Source organism: Manis pentadactyla, chromosome 4 (genome assembly GCF_030020395.1).
Source record: "Manis pentadactyla isolate mManPen7 chromosome 4, mManPen7.hap1, whole genome shotgun sequence".
NCBI lineage: Eukaryota > Metazoa > Chordata > Mammalia > Pholidota > Manidae > Manis > Manis pentadactyla.
Genome location: NC_080022.1, coordinates 36386892 through 36409025, shown reverse-complemented (window position 1 = coordinate 36409025; position 22134 = coordinate 36386892). Strand labels below are relative to the sequence as shown.

The window sequence follows — 22134 nt, the reverse complement described above, 5'->3', positions numbered from 1 at the left end:
AAAGGAAATGATGAACAAGCCAGACACAGTGTCTTATCTGCAGTGTTTGTATTTGGGGGGAAGGAGTGAGGAAGAGAGAGACAAAACAAACACATAAAAAAGAAATGATATAACTTTACAGAATATGAAGTACTATATAGGGGATACATGGGGTTATATGATAGAGAATGTGAGGAAAGGGAGTTTAAGATAGTTTTGCAAAGGAGGGCCTCTTTGAGGACATGATCTCAGAAAACTGAAGAATTAGAAAGAACCAGCTAGAAAAGTGTTCCGGGGAGAGGGAACAAAAAATGCAAGGACACCGATTTTGGAAAGATTTGGTTGATCCAACGAATGCAAAGACCAGTGTGGCTGGCTTACAGTGCAAACCACAGGATGGTACAAGATGAAATTGAAAGTGGGAAGGAGCCAGGTGCAAAGAGCCTAATGAGCCATGGTAAGGAATCTGGATTTCATTTCCTAAGTGCAAAAAAAAAAAAATTAATAAAGGGTTTTAAACAGGAGAATGACATTATCAAAAGATAGAATACACTGTTTCCTAGGATAATGGCTCTAGGAAAAAAGTTGAGGAGTCAAAATGAGAGCAATATGGAACTAAGAGCAAAAGGAATTTGATTAGGGAACAGGTATAAGGATGAGGGGAAGTTGAAGGTGACTGCGGTTTGAGTCTACTGGCTTAGAATGAATGTGCCATTTATAGATAGAGGAAAGTCAGGAGCAGTTGTATTGGGGAAGAGAGGAAAGATACTGATTTTTAGCTGCTCCAGCACTTCCAGGTGAAAATGTATCTAGAATATAGCTAGAAATGTAGGTTTAATGTGTAGGAGAGACCATAGGACTAGAAAAAGATTCAAGTACTGTCTATGTAGAATAAATGGGATTTTAAAGAAAGAGTATAGAGAAGGAAAAAAGGGTAGAGGTTGAAAGCAATTTTTTCTAGGGAATAGCTGTTTAGCAGCCAGAAGGAGGCAGAGGAAGAGCAGTCTTAAGAGGTTGAAAGAAAAGAGTAGTGTCATGTAAGTCATGGGAGAATGAAATAAGAAGGAGGGTTTGGCGGAAAGAAGGAAGAGAGAGTAGAGATTTCAGTCACTGCAAAGAATCTGAGCCTCTGGTAGAGGAAGGGGGCAGAGTCTGCATTTGCTAAAAGTCATTGGAGACCCCCTAATGAGAGTAATGAGAATAAAATCAGATTGCAGAAAGTAGGTGATGAGGAAATGCTAAGTAATCATTTTTTAAATCAGTAAATTGTATTCATTGTAGAAAATGGATAGTTAATCTCCAGGAATCTGCTACATGCCAGGCATTGGGTCAGGTGCCAGCATACAAGAAATAGCATGCTCCTTCTGTTTAATATTACATAGAGGGAGACAGACATATAATTAAAAATTCACCATCCCTCATCCCTTCATGTCTTTACTTCCCTCCTTCTCTGCTTAAACACCATGGCCCATCATTAAAATTATCCTTGTGACTATATCCTCAACAGTCTTGCTCCTTTATCCCCATGTTTTAGTCCCCTAACTATATTCCAGCACTTGTAAATTCAACTCTCCTATTCCTTGCCTATACCTAGGGCAGCTGAATGTGGAGAAAAATACACCCAGCTGACTGGTCTCATAAAATTTGTGACCACTAATCTTAACTGGGCCTTTATTACTGCCCAGTGAATTTGTGCATCTCCACAGTTTTGTTCTCCCACTTTCCTAGATGACGATTTCACATGTTCTTTTTTTTTCTTTTTAAATCAACAATCTGTCTCCCCTCTTTTAACTAAGAAGCTGTTTTTCTGAGTCATGGAAGCAGCCAGAAGAGATCTCTCTCATGCTATTCTTGCCGCAGCTCTCGACATACCTGTGCCTGACTGTGAATCCTTTGCCTTTCTCCTGTTCTAATGGAAGATTGGTCATGTCCTTTTCCAGGATCTGCCTGTCTACTTGTGGACTGGATCCCCATTCCACACTTTAATTTAATCAAGGACAGCAGCCTGGCAATTATTTTGTGCTTTCTTTTGGATCAACACTATTGTCTCTATACTGAGCCATTCATTAGCATATAAATCTGCTCTTATTATCTCTACTTAAGAATTAATAAATAGAATTTCCTTGATCCTGTATCTTTTTCCAGCTTCTTCCGTATTTCTCTGCTCCTGTTTGCAGCAATATTTTTCAAGACAGTCGTCTGTAGACATTTCTTCATCCTCTTTCATTCTCTTTAATCCATTCTTGTCAGGCTTCCATCCTTACCATTTCACTGAAATCATTTTGTCAAGATCACTTAGTGATGTCTACTTTGCCAAGCCCCAAGATCATGTACCTGGTTGGTCATTTCTTCTTTATTGATATGCTTTTTTAGGATACCACACTCTTAGTTCACCTTTCACTTCATCAATTGCTCTGTCATGGTTTCCTTTGTCGGTTCTTCCTCATCTCCATCATCACCACTAAATATTGGTGTGCCACAGGGCTTAGACCCTGGACTTGTTCTCGTTTTCAGCTGTGCTCATCTTCAAATAGCATCTGTAGGCTGACAGATTTTATACCTTTAACCCAGACCTTTCTCCTGATCAAGTAGGCTGCTAGATCATCTGCTCTTCAATGTTTACCCGGCATCTCAAACTTAACATGTCTAAAACCAAAATATACTTTCCTCTTTAAACATGTTCTTTTTATATAGCCTTCTTCATTTCAATAAATCACAATTCTGTTCTTCTGATTGCTTAAGAGAAAAACCTTGAAATCATCTTTATCTTGTCTCTTTCATACCCCTAGCCGTGCCATCAGCACATCCTTTAAGCTCTCATTAAAATATATTCAGAATCCCACTATTTCTCAGTACCTCCTCTGTTACTTCCACTGTTTAAGACTTCATCTCTTGCCTGTATTAATAGCCTCCCAACTAATCTTTTTACTTCTATCCCTGCCCACTTTGGATGGTCTCTTCTCAACCCAGCAGCTAGAATGAGTTTTTTGAAGCACAAGATAGATGATACCATTCTGCTCAAAACCCTCTTGTGTCTTCTCATCTCACTCAGTAAAAGCTACAATTGTATAGTGGCCTACTAGCTGTTACCTGGCCCAAGCTCCTTTCACATCTGCTCTTCTCCTACTCTCCTTTTGGCTGACCCAGCATCACTGGCTTCCCTGCTGTTCCTCAAACATGCCAAGCATGTTTTTACCTGAGAGGCTTTGCACTTGCTATTCCCTCTGCCTGGAAACTTTTCCCCCAGATATATGCTGTGCTAGCTCCCTAACTTTATTTAGTACTCAGCTTAAATGTAGCCTGAACAGAGTGATTTTCCTTGAACAGTTCAATCCCTCCACCTCCAGAACTCTCTCTTCCCTTTACTCTGCTTTATTTTTTTCCATAGGACTTATTACCATTTGATGTTCTAGCTGTTTATTTTTATGTTCTATCTTGATGAGAAATACTTTATCCTCTCTATAAACTTAAAGATGGAGATACATTTCTCATGCTCCTAAACTGGAAGTTCCATGAGACTATGGACTGTATCTGGCTTATATTGCTATATCCACTGTGTCTCATACTTTCTGGCACATAGTAGATGTTCAGTAAATTTTTTTGAGTGAATGAGTGCTTTTGACTTTATCAGATAGACCAGCTTACATTTTTTGTGTATATTTTATACAAATAAGTCTTCATCCATCTAAATACTGACCTTCTAAGCATTATTTAATTTAAATTAATCCATAGAGTCAAACCTGTTTTTGACCTTTCACAAATCACAATGCCTCTTGATCATGTGTAATAGCATGACATAAAGAGATATAGGGCATGTTTTTTCCCCCCCAGTAGGTCTGCATCCTGCTATAAGAAGAGTTAAATGGAAATGGCACAGTATTTTGCTATGGGATAATGAATCAACCTGCTGTGGTTATAGATTATATCCTCCTTGAAAAACATTGCTATTTTAAGCTTTGGTTATAAATTACCTTTTAAGGGACCATTGGATATGACTCAATAAACAAAAGTGGTTTAAACTATTCAAGCATCAGATTACACCCATCTAATATAAATGGCACTTCAAAAACAATACTTTGTGAAACAGTTGAATGACAGTTCAATCATTTACATATTTGATGGCCTAAATAAATAGTTGTTTCTAAGAATTATAAGCACATATAAAAGACAAAATAATGTAAAGTGCTAGATTAATTGCTTAGTTTTAAATCATTCAAGGAGCTTAATTGTGTTTGTGCATTAACAATAAAACCTTGGCTATGTTGGTGATTGTATGACACGCTTACCATCCCCCTTCATGTAGAGATGGCTTCTGCTTCCCTCCACAGACACACAACCACATATCTTTAGGTCCTAAAGAGATTGTCTCTGTGCTTCCTGAAAAAGTATTGATAGAATTTAAATTAGAAAATTCATTCAGAAAATAAACAAAAGGTACACTTTACTTCTGTTTTATTTTCCTTGTGATTATTTTTACTAAATTTGTTAATACTAAATGCTATGTAGGTATGCTGACCTTTAGTAACCAAGATATTTTAAAAGAAATAGTTGTAAAAATATGACATTATATATACTTTTACACACATAATTATATATGCCTTTTTACCAGTTCCAGTCTCAACATAGTAAAACTTGTTTATTATGTGAGACCAGCCTTTCATATCTCCAATGAAAGTAATACTTTGATAGAGTTTTTGGGAAAAAAAATCTACAGTTGTTGTCTTGTTATTCACAGGAAGGGAGGCAATAATAAATTAATAAAAATCTATCATCGAGATGGTAAATATGGCTTTTCTGATCCTCTGACATTTAATTCTGTGGTGGAGCTCATTAATCACTATCATCATGAATCTCTTGCTCAGTACAATCCAAAACTTGATGTGAAGTTGATGTACCCAGTGTCCAGATACCAACAGGTATGATTACAGAAAATCTTGATAGCTATTCAGCAAGTCATTGTTTAGCAACATAATTTGATTCTAACTTACCAGGCTTATTAGCTAAGAAAAGAAAGAAATTTAGTCATTTAAAATTTCCTGCTTAAGATTTAAGGTATTTTTGGAACTTACTATCTGGTACTGTTCCATAAGAGCTTGTTATGTATTTATTAACTTTATATAAAAATACTTCTGTTTATGTTTCCTGTTTCTACTTCATTTCTTAATTTTTGAAATCCAAACATTTTGATGTGATATCAAGGCTGATCTTAGAGTTAAGCAAAGGATCTAGTGCTTTTACATACTTGCTGTTAATATGGTTGCTTAAACTTACAGTAGAAATGCAATTTAAAAATAAGTAGATGTGGAAAAATTCATGTATCATTATTAACATTCTTTATTTCTTTTGTTTACCTGCATAGGATCAGTTGGTAAAAGAAGATAACATTGATGCAGTAGGTAAAAAACTGCAAGAGTACCACTCTCAGTATCAGGAAAAGAGTAAAGAGTATGACAGGCTGTATGAAGAATATACCAGAACATCCCAGGTCAGTATATTTTTGTTTTTTAGGCCAGTAAGTATGCATTGTTAGTTACATCAGATTTTCTATAATTCACCTGACAGCCTAGCTGTCTTAATATCTTAAACTTAAACAGTCTTTTTGCAACTTTGATGATATAAATTCATCTCCCATTCATAAATCACTTTTTTTGTTGGTTAAGGATATAATTTGTTTCAATTAGTATTAGGATAAAGGTAGGCTGAAAGTGGCAAAAATAACTAACAAAGACTTCAGGTAGAAATTTATTTTTCTTTCATGTATAGGCAGTTGCAGGGGTGTTAGGGCAACTCCAGTCATTTAGGGCCTAGGGTTCTTCTGTCCTGATGCTTTACTACCTGTGGAAGTTGCCTTACCCCAGTACCAGCCATCCCAGCCACAGTCTAGCAAATGGGAAGGAACAATAGGAAGGAGAAAGGAATGCTCCCGATTTTTTTTTTTTTAGCAGGGTAAGAATAACTTTATTGCATAATATTAGTTTAGTTTCACTTATTACAATGATCATGTATTTGTTTTCTAAATACACAGATATTAAAGAAAAAATAAATGCAAACTCCTATTTTAGAGGCATTTGGTCAGTTAACTGCAAATAAACTGAGTTCACAAATGCAGATAAATTGGAGGACTTCTTTGAGGAAAACATGCAGCTATAAAAAATGAGTTCTCTACATAGAACTAATGAAAGCAGAATAGAAAACCAGCAACATGCTACATGAATATGCAACAAAAAATTAAACAAATTTAGATTCTTTTCACTCAAAATTAATGATTAATATATAATGACAATTTACATCTTGTGGTCACTCAGCTCAGTAGGCTTGATTAATATTATTTTCTATTTATTTCTCAGTATTTCTATAAACTTGTTAAATTACAGAGATCGAATTTGCTGTATGCAGTTTCTGTGTTGAAAAATACACTTATTTTCCAGGCATCAGATTTTAGTGGACCATTTAATTAAACCAGGTATGAAACAAGAGTGGCCCTGCAACAGTTTTGACAGACTGAACAAACTGTAAGTGTGACAGGGCCTGCAGTGTTGCTTCTTTGTCTTCCACAGTTAGCTTATTAGGCCCCCTAATATCCCTATGGAAATAAACTCAGGAAATAAACAAAGAAAAACAGCAAACACCACACAAATTTCCTGTGGATTACATATTATAAGGTAAAACAAATCAATAATAAACAAACAACTAAAATCCCAAGTCCACTAAAACAGTCATAACAAAACCCAATGGGAATGCTCCCGATTTTTAAGGCTACTTCCTAGAAGAAGCACACACTGCTTCCACGTTCATCCCACTGGCTAGGTACAGCTGCAGATCACAACTCCTGTAGGGGAGGCTGAGAAAGCTAGTCTATTTGGCCAGGTGTGCCCAACTAACATTTGAGAGTTTACTGAGAAAGAAGGAACTAATGGAAATTGTAGGACCACTAGTTGTCTCAGCCACACAGTTTTTAGATCATAAACCTTAAAAATCAGTATTTCTTTTATCACATTTACAGTATAGAGCAAAATTCTGAAGAATAACCTAGTTCTTTTCCTAGAATTATCCTTGATTCATTTTTAGTTACACTTGGATTGCTTAATTTGCTCTGAGTTGTTAGATAATATATAAAAGGTACTGGGAATTTTTATGAAGGTGCTTTTCTTCAGGAAATTTATCTGTTAGAATATTTGGATCACTAGTAGCCTAAGAAAATACGTTTAACTGGGTTTCTCATGCACATTCTTTGAAACAGGTAATAACTTTGAACATCAGATGATTTATATAAGAATTAGTGTTGATTAGTCCATGTTATAATAGCATTTGTCCATTCTACTAAATTCAAAGTGAATTCTCCCTGCAACAATAACTTGCTTGAGTCTTTCTAGGAGGTAACAATAATGGATTTTTTCTAGTGTTTTTCTGTTTCATAGATTTCTGCTCTTTATTATTTCATATCTTCTGCTTTTTAAAGTTTAATTTGCTCTTCTTTTTCTAGCTTCTTAAGGTGGAAATTTTGTTTTTTTAAAACTTCCTTATTTTCTAATATAAGCATTTGAGGCTATAAATTTCCCTCCAAGAAATGCTCTAGGTGTATCATACCAATTTTATTATACTGTTATTTTCGCTATTCAGTTTTAAATATTTTCTAATTTCCCTTGTGATTTCTTCTTTGGCCCATGTTCTTTAATTTCTAAATATTTGGGGGTTTTCTAGGTATTATTTATTTCTAATTTAATTTTGTAGTCAGTGAACATATTTATTAAGGTTACAGTCTTTTGAAATTTATTGACTTAAAACCTACACATGCCTTATTTTGGTAAACTTACCAGTGCAATGACAACTACCATAGTTGTTTGTATAGTGTTTGTATAGTGATTTTGGAGATGTTAGTATAGTGCTTTGTAAATTAGGTCAAGGTGATTCATAGTGTCATTCAGATATTCTGTATCTTTACTTTTTTTTTTTTTTTTGCTAGTTCTGTCAGTTACTGAGAGGGAGTCTTAAAGTCTCCAATTACAATTGTAACTTAGTCTGTTTCTCTCTTTAGTTCTGTTAGCTTTTGCTTTCTGTATATTAAAATTTTGTTAGTGTTGTTTGCATATTTATAGTAAGTTTAACCCTTTATCAGTATGGAATATTCCTCTTTATGTCTAGTAATCCTGGGTTTGAGGTCTGCTTTTTCTAATATATCTCTACTAGCTTTCATATGCTTATTACTATTTGCATGATATATCTTTTCCTGTCCTTTGAATTTCAGTGGTAAAATATACAAAATAATTGTCATTTTAACTGTAAGTATATAATTCTGTTGCATTAAATATATTCACAGTTTTGTGTAACCACCACCATTTTCTTTACCTGTCTTTATATTCAAAGTGCATCTTTTATAGATAATATATAATTGGGTCTAGCTTTTAGAAATCCAATCTGACAATCTCTGCCTTTTAATTGAAGGGTGTAATCCATTTATATTCTTGCAATTATTGCTGTGGTTGGGTTTGTTTACTTTTTTGCTCTTTGTTTTCTTTATGCTTCATCTGTTTTTTTTGTTCCTCTACAAGGCTTTCACAGTCTTCATTTGGGTTAAACATTTTTTAGTATTCCATTTTGGTTCTTCATCTGGCTTTTTAGCTATAGCTTTTTTTTTCTTATTATTATTATCAAATATATATCACAGTGGTTCAATAGTCCCCCAACCTCTCCCCCTTAGTAACCACTAGTTACATCTCTGTCTGTAAGTCTAATGCTGTTTTGTTCCTTCTGTTTTCTTTGTTTTTATATTCCACAAATAAGTCAAATCATATGGTATTTATCTTTCTTCACCTTGCTTATTTCATTGAGCATAATACCCTCTAGATCCATCCATGTTGTTGCAAATGAGAGGATTTGTTTTCTTTTTATGGCTGAATAATATTCCTTTGTGTATATGTACCACCTCTTCTTTATCCACTCATCTACTGATGGACACTTAGGTTGCTTTCCTATCTTGGCTATTGCAAACAGTCTGGTGATAAACACAGGGGTGTGTATGTCTTTTTGAATCATGGATTTTATTTTCTTTGGGTAAATTCCTAGGAGTGGGATTACTGGGTTAAATGTTATTTCTATTTTTAGTGTTTTGAGGGAACTACATACTGCTTTTCACAGTTGCACCAATTTTCAGTCCTACCAACAGTGTAGGAGGGTTCCTATTGTCTCTGCACCCTCGCCAGCATTTGTTGTTTCTTGTCTTTTGGATAGTGATCATGCTAACTGGTGTGAGGTAATACCTCATTGTGGTTTTGATTTGCATTTCTCTGATGATTAGTGATGTGTGGAGCATCTTTTCATGCCTGTTGGCTATCTGTATTTCTTCTTTGGTGAAGTGTCTGTTCAGGTCCTCTGCCCATTCTTTGATCGGGTTATTTGTTTTTTGGGTGTTGAAGCATATGAGTTCTTTATATATTTTGGATGTTAATCCCTTATCAGACAAGTCATTTAAGAATATATTCTCCCATACTGTAGGATAGCTATGGCTCTAAGGATTACAACATGCAGTCTTAATTAATCACTGTTACTTAAGTTCATAGTGTACATGTATCATGTAAATATAATAACCTTGCAACCATGTACTTTTACTTCCACCTCATATTGTTGTCATATATTTTATATCTACATATATTAAGCTCATAATTCAATGTTATAATATTTGCATTAAGCATTACATTATCTTTAAAATAATTTTAGAGAAGAAAAAAAGTCTTTTGTATTTACTCACAGGTTTCTGGTTTCTGGTATTCTTTATTTTTTCCTATAAATCTGGGCTTTTCTCTGGTGTCATTTCACTTCAGCCTGAAGAACATCATAATACACTTCTTGTAGGGCAGGGCATTTGACAGCAAACACTCTCAGCTTTCGTTTACCTGACGATGTGATGTAGATAATTTACATTCATTTTTTTCTTTCATATATACCTTTTTTGTGAAATTTTTTTTGCATTGTGGTAAAATATACAAAATAATTGTCATTTTAACTGTAAGTATATAATTCTGTTGCATTAAATATATTCACAGTTTTGTGTAACCACCACCATTTTCTTTACCCAAAATGATTTCATCATCCTCAATAAAAGCTCTATACCCATTAAGCAATAACTCCCCAACCCCTGGTAATCTCTATTTTTTGATTTTATGAATTGCCTATTCTAGGTAACTTATATAAATGGAATCAAATAATATTTGTCTATGGCTTATTTTACTATTTATGATGTTTTCAAGACAAATTCATGTTGCAGAATATATCAAAATGCCATTCCTTTTTATGGCTGAATAATATTCTATTATATATGTATACCTTATTTTGTTTTTCTTTTCATCTGTTGGTAGACATTTGGGTCATTTCTGGTTTATGGCTATTGCAAATAATGCTGCTATGAACATTGGTGTACAGTGATCTCTTCAAGTCTGTTTTCATTTGTATTGGATCTATACCTAGGAGTGGAATTGCTGGGTAATAGTTATATGTTTAACCTTTTGAGAAAGTGCTTAACTGTTTTCCACACTGGCCAAACTATTTTACATTCCCACCAGCATGAAGGTTCCAGTTTTTTTCACATCCTCTTTATGACTTGTTATTTTCTTTTTAATTATTTTAAATAGTCATCCTAGTAGTTGTGAAGTAATATCTCATTGTTTTTGTTACTTTTGTGTTTTAGGAGTTTTTTAAAATACAGTCTTGTTAGTAATCCCTTATTAGGAATTATGATTTTCATATATCTTTCCCATTTTGTAGGTTTTCTTTTTGCTTCTTGACAGTATCCTTTGATGTACAAGCATTGGTAATTTTGATAAAGTCCAATTTGTTTATTTTTTCTTTTATTGCCTATGTTTTTGGTATCATATTCATGAAATTGATGCCAAATCCAATGTCTTAAGATTTTCTCCACTGTTCTCTTCCAAGAGTTTATTGTTTTAACTCTTAAATTTAGGTATTTTACATGTGAAAATCCATTTTCCTTCCACTGTGGTCCCAGTAACATTTCCTCATTCAGTGGTCTTGGGACACTTGCTAAAAATCAACTGACCATAAATGTGGGGGGTTATTTTTGGGCTCTCTATTGTATTCTTCCATTCATCTATATATCTTTCCTCTGTCAGTACCATACTGTTTTGATTACTGTAGCTTTGCAATAAACTTTGAAGTGTTAGTCTTCCAACCTGTTCAAGATTGTTTTGGGTATTCTGGGACCCTTTCAATTCCATATGAATTTGAGGATCTGTTTTTCCATTTCTGTAAAAGTGCAGTTGGGATTTTTATAGAGATTAAATCTGTATATCACTTAGGGTAGTACTGTCATCTTAACAATATTAAGTTTCCAACCCATGAACACGGGATATCTTTCCATTTAGTTTTGTTGTCTTCAGTATCTTTCAATATTGCTTTGTAGTTTTCAGTGTATGAGTTTTTCACCTCCTTGGTTATATTTATTCGTAAGTGTTTTATTCTTTTTGATGCTGTTGTAAATGGAATGTTCCCTTCATTTCATTTTTGGATTAGTCATTGCTATATAATACAACTTTTTGTGCATTGAGTTTATATTTTGCAACTTTTTTGCGGAGTTTATTACCTCTAACAGTTTTTGTAAAGTTCTTAGTGCTTTGTACATATAAGATTATGTTATTTTAGATAGTTTTACTTCTTCCTTTCCAATTTGGATGTCTTATTTCTTTTTGTTGCCTAATTGCTCTGGCTAGAACTTGAAGTACTGTGTTGCATGAAAGTGGTAAAAGTGAACATCCTTGTCTTGCCCCTGATCTTTGGCAGAAAGCTCTCCATTTAACCACTGAGTATGATATTAGCCTTAGGTTTAACAAATATGGCTGTATTAATTTCCTAACTCTGCCATAACTAAGTACCACCAACTAGGTAGCCTAAAATAACAGAAATTTATGGTCTCACTGTTATGGAGGCTAGATCTCCAAAATAAAGGTGTTAGATGGGCCATTCTCTCTCTGAAAGCTTTAAGGAGGATCCTTCATTGCTTTTTCTTAGTTTCTGGTGGTTGCTGGCAATCTTTGACATTGTTTGGGTTGTAGATGCATCACTCCAATCTCTGCCTCCCTTATCAATGGCATTCTTCTGTGTCTCTGTTTTCCTTCTTATAATAATACCAATTGCGTGCTAATCCAGTATGCCTTCATTTTATCTTACTAATTATATCTGCAAAGGCCCTATTTCCTAATAAGTTCACATTCTAAAGTCCTGGGAGTTAGGACTTGAACATATCTTTTTTGGGAACACAATGAAATATAACAGTGGCTCTTATGTTGAAAAAGTTTCCCCTTATTCCTTGTTTATTCAATGTTTTTATCATTCAAGGATGTTGAATTTTGTTAAATTCTTTCTCTGTTAAGATCATCATAGTTTTTTTCCTTCATTCTATTAATGTTGTGTGTTATATTGACTGATTTTTATATGTTGAACCACTCATGTATTCCTGGGATAAATTCCATGTGGTAATGGTGTATAGTTGAAGTCCCTTTAATACACTGCTGAATTTAGTTTGGTAGTATTTAGTTGAGGACTTTTGCTTCTATATTCATAATAGATATTGTTCTACCATTTTCTTTTCTTGTGGTCTCTTGGTCTGGCTTCAGTATCAGAGTAATGATGGTCTCATAAGAATGAGTTAGGAAGTGTTTCTTCCTCTTCTGTTTTTTGGAAGAGTTTGAGAAGAATTGGTGTTAATTATTTAATTGTTTAGTGGATTCACTAGTGAAGCCATCAGGTCCTGGGATTTGCTTTGTTGGGAAGTTTTTGATTATTGATTCAATCTCCTTACAGGTTATACGTCTATTGAGATTTTTTGTTTGTTCTTGAGTCAGTTTTGGTATTTTGTGTGCTTCCAGGAATTTTTCCATTTCATCTAGGCTATCCAATTTGTTATTATACAGTTTTTAGTACTTTTTTTTTGAGCAGTAAGAAGGCTTTATTTAAAAAGTACACACTCCTCTACAGCAAAGGACACCATCAGCAAAACAGAAAGGCATCCTACAGTATGGGAGAATACATTTGTCAGTGACATATCTGACAAGGGATTAACATCCAAAGTATATAAAGAACTCACATGCCTCAACACCCAAAAAGCAAATAACACTATTAAAAAATGGGCGAAGGATATGAACAGACACCTCTCCAAAGAAGAAATTCAGATGACCAACAGGCACATGAAAAGATGCTCCACATCACTAATTATCAGGGAAATGCAAATTAAAACCACAATGAGATATCACCTCACACCATTTAGGATGGCCAAGATAGAAAAGACTAGGAACAACAAATGCTGGTGAACATGCGTAGAAAGTGGAACCTTCCTACACTGCTGGTGGAAATGTAAACTAGTTCAACCATTGTGGAAAGTAGTATGGAGGTTCCTCAAAAAACTAAAAATAGAAATACCATTTGACCCAGGAATTTACTGTAAGAATGTAGGATCCCAGTTTCAAAAAGACATATGCACCCCTGTTTATTGCAGCACTATTTACAATAACCAAGAAATAGAAACAACCTAAATGTCCATCAGTAGATGAATGGATAAAGAAGGTGTGGTACATATACACAACGGAATAAGAAGAAAACAAATCCTACCATTTGCAACAACATGAATGGAGCTAGAGGGTATTATGCTCAGTGAAATAAGCCAGGCAGACAAAGACAAGTACCAAATGATTTCACTCATCTGTGGAGCATAAGAACAAAGCAAAAACTGAAGGAACAAAACAGCAGCAGACTCACAGAACCCAAGAATGGACTAACAGTTACCAAAGGGAAAGATGCTATAGAACCACTACTTGTCTTTCTGTGCTTTACTGCCTTCATTGTGCTCCCCCCTACTTTTATGTGTGCTAATTGTAATGCCCCTTATTCCCCTTCTCCCTCCCTTGCAGCATTCTTTTATAATCCTTTTATTGCTGTAAAGTTGGTAGTATGCCCTCTCTTTAATTTCTGATTTAGTAATTTGAGTCTTCTCTTTTTTTCTTAGTCAATCTAAAGATTTGACAAGTTTGTTGATCTTTTCATAGAACTAGTTTTTGGTTTTGTAGATCTTTCTCTCTTTTTCCATTCTATATTTCATTTATCTCTCCTCTGACTGTTATTTCCTTCCTTCTGCTGGCTTTGCTATTCTTTTTCTGGTTTTTTAAGGTATACAGTTAGGTTATTGATTTCATATCTTTTCTTTTAAATGTAGGTGTTTGACAGCTAGAAATTTCCCTCAAATACTAGTTTTCCTGCATTCTGTAAGTTTTGATATGCTATGCTTTCATTCTTTTTTATGAAGGTATTTTATAATCTCTCACATCATTTTCTGTTTGACCCATTGGTTTTTATTTTATTTTATTTTGTTATCATTAATCTACAATTACATGAAGAACATTATTTTTACTAGGCTCTCCCCTTCACCAAGTCCCCCCAACAAACCCCATTACAGTCACTGTCCATCAGCATAGTAAGATGTTGTAGAATCACTACTTGTCTTCTCTGTGTTGCACAGCCCTCCCCTCTCCCCTACCCCGCACATTATACATGCTAATCATAAAATCTCCTTTCTTCCCCCACCCCCTTATCCCTCCCTTCCCACCCATCCTCCCCAGTCCCTTTCCCTTTGGTAACTGTTAGTCCATTCTTGGGTTCTGTGATTCTGCTGCTGTTTTGTTCCTTCAGTTTTTCTTTGTTCTTATACTCCACAGATGAGTGAAATCATTTGGTATTTGTCTTTCTCCATTTGGCTTATTTCACTGAGCATAATACCCTCTAGCTCCATCCATGTTTTTGCAAATGGCAGGATTTTTCTTCTTCTTATGGCTGAATAATATTCCATTGTGTTTATGTACCACATCTTCTTTATCCATTCATCTACTGATGGACACTTAGGTTGCTTCCATTTCTTGCCTATTGTAAATAGTGCTGCGATAAACATAGGGGTGGATCTGTCTTTTTCAAACTGGGCTGTTGCATTCTTAGGGTAAATTCCTAGAAGTGGAATTCCTGGGTCATATGGTATTTCTATTTTGGGCATTTTGAGGAGCCTTCATACTGCTTTCCACAATGGTTGCACTAATTTACATTCCCACCAGCAGTGTAGGAGGGTTCCCCTTTCTCCACAACCTCGCCAACATTTGTTGTTGTTTGTCTTTTGGATGGTAGCCATTCTTACTGGTGTGAGGTGATATCTCATTGTGGTTTTATTTTGCATTTCTCTGATAACTAGCAATGTGGAGCATCTTTTCATGTGTCTGTTGGCCATCTGAATTTCTTCTTTGGAAAACTATTCAACTCCTCTGCCCATTTTTTAATTGGATTATTTGGTTTTTGTTTGTTGAGGTGCATGAGCTCTTTATATATTTTGGATGTCAATCCTTTATCGAATCTGTCCTTTACGAATATATTCTCTCATACTGTAGGGTACCTTTTTGTTCTATTGATGGTGTCCTTTGCTGTACAGAAGCTTTTCAGCTTGATGTAGTCCCACTTGTTCATTTTTGCTTTTGTTTCCCTTGCCTGGGGAGATATGTTCCTGAAGAAGTCACTCATGTTTATGTCCCAGAGATTTTTGCCTGTGTTTTTTTCTGAGAGTTTTATGGTTTCATGACTTACATTCAGGTCTTTGATCCACTTCGAATTTACTTTTGGGTATGGGGTTAGACAATGATCCAGTTTCATTCTCTTACATGTAGCTGTCCAACTTTGCCAGCACCATCTGTTGAAGAGACTGTCATTTCCCCATTGTATGTCCATGGCTCCCTTATCATATATTTATTGACCATATATGTTTGGGTTAATGTCTGGAGTCTCTAATCTGTTCCACTGGTCTGTGTCTCTGTTCTTCTGCCAGTACCAAATTGTCTTGATTACTATGGCTTTGTAGTAGAGCTTGAAGTTGGGGAGTGAGATCCCTTCCACTTTATTCTTCTTTCTCAGGACTGCTTTGGCTATTCAGGGTCTTTGGTGTTTCCATATGAATTTTTGAACTAGTTGTTACAGTTCATTGAAGAATGTTGTTGGTAATTTGATAGAGATTGCATCGAATCTGTATATTGCTTTGGGCAGGATGGCCATTTTGATGATATTAATTCTTCCTAGCCAAGAGCATGGGATAAGTTTCCATTTGCTAGTGGCCTCTTTAATTTCTCTTAAGAGTGTCTTAGTTTTCAGTGTATAGGTCTTTCACTTCCTTGGTTAGGTTTATTCCTAGGTATTTTATTCTTTTTGATGCCATTGTGAATGGAATTGTTTTCTTGATTTCTCTTTCTATTGGTTCATTGTTAGTATATAGAAAAGCCACAGATTTCTGTGTGTTAATTTTGTATCCTGCAACTTTGCTGTATTCCGATATTAGTTCTAGTAGTTTCAGAGTGGAGTCTTTAGGGTTTTTTATGTACAATATCATGTCATCTGCAAATAGTGACAGTTTAACTTCTTCTTTACCAATCTGGATTCCTTGTATTTCTTTGTTTTGTCTAATTGCCATGGCTAAGGCCTCCAGTACTATGTTGAATAACAGTGGGGAGAGTGGGCATCCCTGTCTTGTTCCCGATCTCAGAGGAAAAGCTTTCAGCTTCTCACTGTTCAGTATGATGTTAGCTGTGGGTTTATCATATATGGCCTTTATTATGTTGAGGTACTTGCCCTCTATACCCATTTTGCTGAGAGTTTTTATCATGAATGGATGTTCAATTTTGTCGAATGCTATTTCAGCATCTATGGAGATGATCATGTGGTTTTTGTCTTTCTTTTTGTTTATGTGGTGGATGATGTTGATGGATTTTCGAATGTTGTACCATCCTTGCATCCCTGGGATGATTCCCACTCTGTCGTGGTGTATGATCCTTTTGATATATTTTTAAATTGGGTTTGCTAATATTTTGTTGATTATTTTTGCATCTACGTTCATCAGGGATATTGGTCTGTCATTTTCTTTTTTGGTGGGGTCTTTGCCTGGTTTTGGTATTAGGGTGATGTTGGCTTCATAGAATGAGTTTGGGAGTATTCCCTCCTCTTCTATTTTTTGGAAAACTTTAAGGAGAATGGGTATTATGTCTTCTCTGTATGTCTGATAAAATTCCGAGGTAAATGCATCTGGCCCGGGGGTTTTGTTCTTGGGTAGTTTTTTTTTTTATTTTTTAAAATTTTGTTATCATTAATCTACAATTACATGAAGAACATTATGTTTACTAGGCTCTCCCCTATCCCAAGTCACTCCCACACACCGCATTACAGTCACTGTCCATCAGTGTAGTAGGATGCTGTAAAATCACTACTTGTCTTCTCTGTGTTGCCTTTAGTTAGTATTTGGTCTGCTTTCTTTGCTGTGATTTTATTTTCTCTGGTGACATCTATTTAGTCTTAGGAGTGCCCCCATCTAGAGCAGTCCCTCTAAAATACCCTGTAGAGGTGGTTTGTGGGAGGCAAATTCCCTCAACTTTTGCTTGTCTGGGATTTATTTAATCCCTCCTTCGTATTTAAAGGATAATCGTGCTGGATACAGTATCCTTGGTTCAAGGCCCTTCTGTTTCATTGCATTAAATATATCATGCCATTCTCTTCTGGCCTGTAAGGTTTCTGTTGAGAAGTGTGATGATGGCCTGATGGGTTTTCCTTTGTAGGTGACCTTTTTCCTTTCTCTAGCTGCCTTTAAAACTCTGTTCTTGTCCTTGATCTTTGCCATTTTAATTATTATGTGTCTTGGTGTTGTCCTCCTTGGGTCCCTTCTGTTGGGAGTTCTGTGTACTTCCGTGGTCTGATCGATTATTTCCTCCCCCATTTTTGGGAAGTTTTCAGCAATTATTTCTTCAAAGACACTTTCTATCCCTTTTTCTCTCTCTTCTTCTTCTGGTAACCCTATAATGCAGATATTGTTCCTTTTGGATTGGTCACACAGTTCTCTTAATATTGTTTCATTCCTTGAGATTCTTCTTTCTCTGCATCTGCTTCTCTGCGTTCCTGTTCTCTGGTTTGTATTCCATCAAAGGCCTCTTGCATCTTATCCATTCTGCTTATAAATCCTTCCAGAGATTGTTTCATTTCTGTAATCTCCTTCCGGACATCATCCCTTAGCTCTTGCATATTTCTCTGCAGCTCCATCAGCATGGTTATGAACTTTATTTTGAATTCTTTTTCAGGAAGATTGGTTAGGTCTATCTCCTTCTCAGGGGTTGAATCTGATTTTGGTCTGTATCAAATTCTTCTGCCTTTTCATGGCAATAGAGATAGTTGTGCAGAGCTGGTGCTTGTGTCACCTGGGAGAATGTCCTTTCTTGCTGGTTTTTGGCCTTCATCTCTTGGGAGAACAGTGACCTCTAGCAGCTTGTGCTGGGCAGCCGCAGAAGGGGCCTCTGATTCTTGCCCAGCTGCTGGGGAGTTTAGCTCCGTGGTTGCTGTGGGTGTGGCCTGGCTCAGGCTGCTGCTCCAATATGGTGGATCTGCGTCAGAGGGGAAACGGCCGGGAGGCTGTTTATCTCTGTGAGGGGCCTCCAAGCTGCACTGCTGCCGAGGGGGTTAGGGTGCCCAGAATTCCCTGGGATTCCCAGCTGCTGGGCTAAGTGTCCCGGGATGCTACACTTCCGTCCTGCCGTGGGGTCACTGTCCCTTTAAGACTTTCAAAAAGCACTTTCTTTTCTTTGTCCCAGGGGTGCCAGCTGTGGGGACCCACTCACAGGCCTTACTGTCCTGTTTCCCTGGTATCCAGCACACCAAGCTCTGTGTGTCTGTTTTCTGGTGTGGATGGCCAGGGATGGCTATTTAGCAGTCCTGGGCTCCCTCTCCCTCCCCGCTCCGACTCTTCTCCTCCCACCGGGAGCTGGGGTGAGGGGCGCTTGGGTCCTGCCGGGCTGCGGCTTATATCTTAGCTCCTTTGCGAGGCGCTGGGTTCTCGCAGGTGTGGATGTAGTGTGGCTGTTGTTCTGTGTCTTCTGGTCTCTCTTTTAGGAAGAGTTGTATTTGTTGTATTTTCAAAAATATATATGGTTTTGGGAGGAGATTTCTGCTGCTCTACTCATCCGCCATTTTAGCTCCACCCTAGTTGACTCATTGGTTTTTTTAAGAACATGTTGCTTAGTACCCAAATATTTGTGGGCTTTCCAATTTTCCTTTTGTTATTGATTTCTATTTTCATTCCATTGTGGTTGGAAAAGACGCTTTGTATGATTTCAGTGTTTTAAAATTCATTAAGACTTGTTTTGTGGCCTAACATAATCTATCCTGGGGAATATTCTATGTGAAAAGAACATGTGTTCTGCAGAGGCATAGAGTATTCTGTATATGTCCTTTATGTCAAATTGGTTTATAGATTTGCACAAGTCCTCTATTTCTTTATTCATCTTCTGTCTACTGGTTCTATCCATTATTAAATGTGGGGTATTGAATTCTCCAACTATTACTGTACAACTGTTGAATCGTATAGTCTCCCTTCAATTCTGTGAATGTTTGCTTCATGTATTTTGGTACTGTGTTGTTGAGCACATAATATGTTTCTCTTTTTCTTCTTCTTCTGCTATTCCCATTGCATGTATGTTAACGCCTTTTGTAGTTGTCCCCAGTTACTTGGATATTCTGTTTTTTTTTCAGCCTTTGTTCTCTTTGCTTTCAGTTTTGGAGGTTTCTGTTGAGACATTGTCATGCTCAGGGATTCTTTCCTCAGCTATGTCCAGTTAGTGTTTCCACCTCTCTTCGTGCATTGCCTGTCAATTCTTGCACGTGGTCTGCTTTATTCATTAGAGTCTTTAGCACATTAATCTTAGTTATTTTAAATTCCCAGTCTGATAATTCCAACATCCCTACCATGTCTGTTTCTGATGCTTGATTTGTCTCTTCAAATTGTGTATTTTGGCTTTTGGTATGCTTTGTAATTTTTCTTAATAACTGGAAAATATGTACTGGGTAAAAGGAAATGCTGTAAATAGACCTTTAGTAGTGTGGTGGTGAGGTACAGGGGAGGGGAAGTATTCTATAACACTGACTAGGTCTTTATAGCATCTAGTCAGTCATAGGTCTCAGCCTTTAGTGAGCCTATGCCTCTGGACTATGAACTTCACAAGTGTTTCTCAGACCTTTTTTCTCCACCATTAAGTGGGAGAGGATGGCTAGAGCTGGGTGGAGTTGGGTTATTTCCCTCCCCCGACTCAGTTAGGCTCTGATAATACCACAGGAGGCCACACTCCTATTAACTAGTTTCTCCTGATGTCAGGCCTTGTTAAGAAGAACAGAGTGCTCTGTTTTATTTCAAAGTGGTTTCTTTTCCCTCCTCCCTTCTGGAAGTACAAGGGGATTTTTCTCCAGTGTTTACTATGAAAGCCCTGGTTGAGCTACTAGAGGAAAATCTCACAAAATTTTGGGAACAACCACCTCTGACTGAGTTCCCCTGGAACTTTTAACTGTCTAAGTTGTCTACACTGAGCCTCCAGCAATTTTGTCCATTACAGTTCAAGTTTTCCTACCCTGGTATTGGTTCCTGTAGCGGTTTCTGCTTGTGTGTGTCTCTGCTCTGGTAAGTCATGTATATGCCTGTCTCCCTCTCCAGTTGTGGGAATTGTAGGAGGAACAGTTTGTCCTCAACTTTGTTACAGATCCTAGAAGAGTTGTTGCTTTTTAGTCTTTTCAGCTTTTTACTTGTTTTTTGGATGGAGTGGTGACTTCAAGCTCCTTACAAACAGAACTGGAAACCAGAAGTCCTCCACATATTTGCTCATAATTGTTTTATCTTCTTGATATATTGAACCTTTATCAATATGTAATGCCCTTCTTTGCCTCTTGTAACCTCTTTTGACTTAAAATCTGTATTGTTTGATATTATAACAACCACAGCTCTCTTTAGTTTCCTGTTTGGATGGAATATTACTTTCCATCTTTTTGCTTTTAACCTCTTGTGTCTGCATATGAGACAAGTCTCTTGCAGGCAGTACATGGCTGGATCATGGCTTTAAAAAAAAAATCCATCTGCCAGTCTCTGCCTTTTTAGTTGGAAAGTCTAATCCATTTACATTTGAAATAATTAGTGATTACCTATAAGGAAGGACTGACTTTTCACATTTAGCTATTAGTTTTCTGTGTGTCTTACTGTTTTTGTTCTTCAGTTCTTCCATTATTGGCTTTTTTTGTATTTAATTGATTTTTTTGTAGTGTACCTTTTTGATGCCCCAATTCTTTCTTTTTCTGTGTATTTTTTTAGTTTTACTTAGTGGGTACTCAGAGATTACAGTTAATGTCTCAACCACATAACCTAATTTGAATAATGCCAGCTTATTATTTGGTAACTTTTCAATGGTATATAAACACTGTGCTTCTAAATACCTATGGCACTAGTTACATTTGTATACATTGATTGTCCATTAAGATAGATTTATAATTAGTTTTTTGCATTTGTCCTTTAAATCATATAGAAAACAAGAAAAGTTACAAACCAAAAATAAAATAATACTGGCTTTTATATTTACTTATGCAGTTGCCTTTACCAGAGCCATTTCTTCATGTGACTTTGAGTTACTGTCTAGTGTCCTTTCATTTCACCCAAAGGAGTCTGTTTAACATTTCTTATAGGGCTGTTTTAGTGGTAGTGAACTCCTTCAGCTTTGTTTTTTCTAGGAATATCTTAATTTCTCCTTCATGATTGGAGGATAGTCCTGCTAGATATAGAATTCTTGGTTGATAATTTTTTTCCCTCTCAGGACTTTAAATATGCCTTCCACTGCCTTCTGGCCTCTATGGTTTCTGAGGGAAAATCAGTTAATTTTATTGAGGATCCTTTGTACATGACAAATTTCTTCTCTCTTGCTGATTCTTTGTCTTTTGACAATCTGACTGTAATATGAAATACTTGTTTTTTATGTTTTTGTCTATAGTTTATGATTGTTAGCTGTGGAAGGGTTAGTCAGCAATGACCTATTCCAGTATACTGTAACTCATGATTCCTTGTTTTGATCCTAGTATTTATGTTCTTGATTTTCCCAGCCTCAAAGTCCTTGATGTTATTTCCAAACTAGTGCCTGTGGGCAGTATAAAGGTAGAAATTGCCCCAGGAACCTCAGGAGTGGTGGGGCTTATTTGGGTATATTGGCCAGTGAGATATAGCACTGATTGGGAAAAGGTGTGGGATTAAAGTGGCCAGATATGCTGTAACAGTCCATTTTCTGATGG

General features: G+C 36.2%; 1 protein-coding gene across 1 annotated transcript in view; it reads left to right on the top strand.

Annotated features, from left to right (window-relative positions):
* Positions 1 to 22134, top strand: part of PIK3R3 (phosphoinositide-3-kinase regulatory subunit 3) — a 122696-nt gene that overhangs the window by 74531 nt on the left and 26031 nt on the right. Inside the window, exons 4-5 of the mRNA XM_036892996.2 lie at positions 4715 to 4895; positions 5339 to 5464. Of these exons, the coding sequence (XP_036748891.1) occupies positions 4715 to 4895; positions 5339 to 5464 (307 nt within the window). The remainder of the gene's footprint in view (positions 1 to 4714; positions 4896 to 5338; positions 5465 to 22134) is intronic.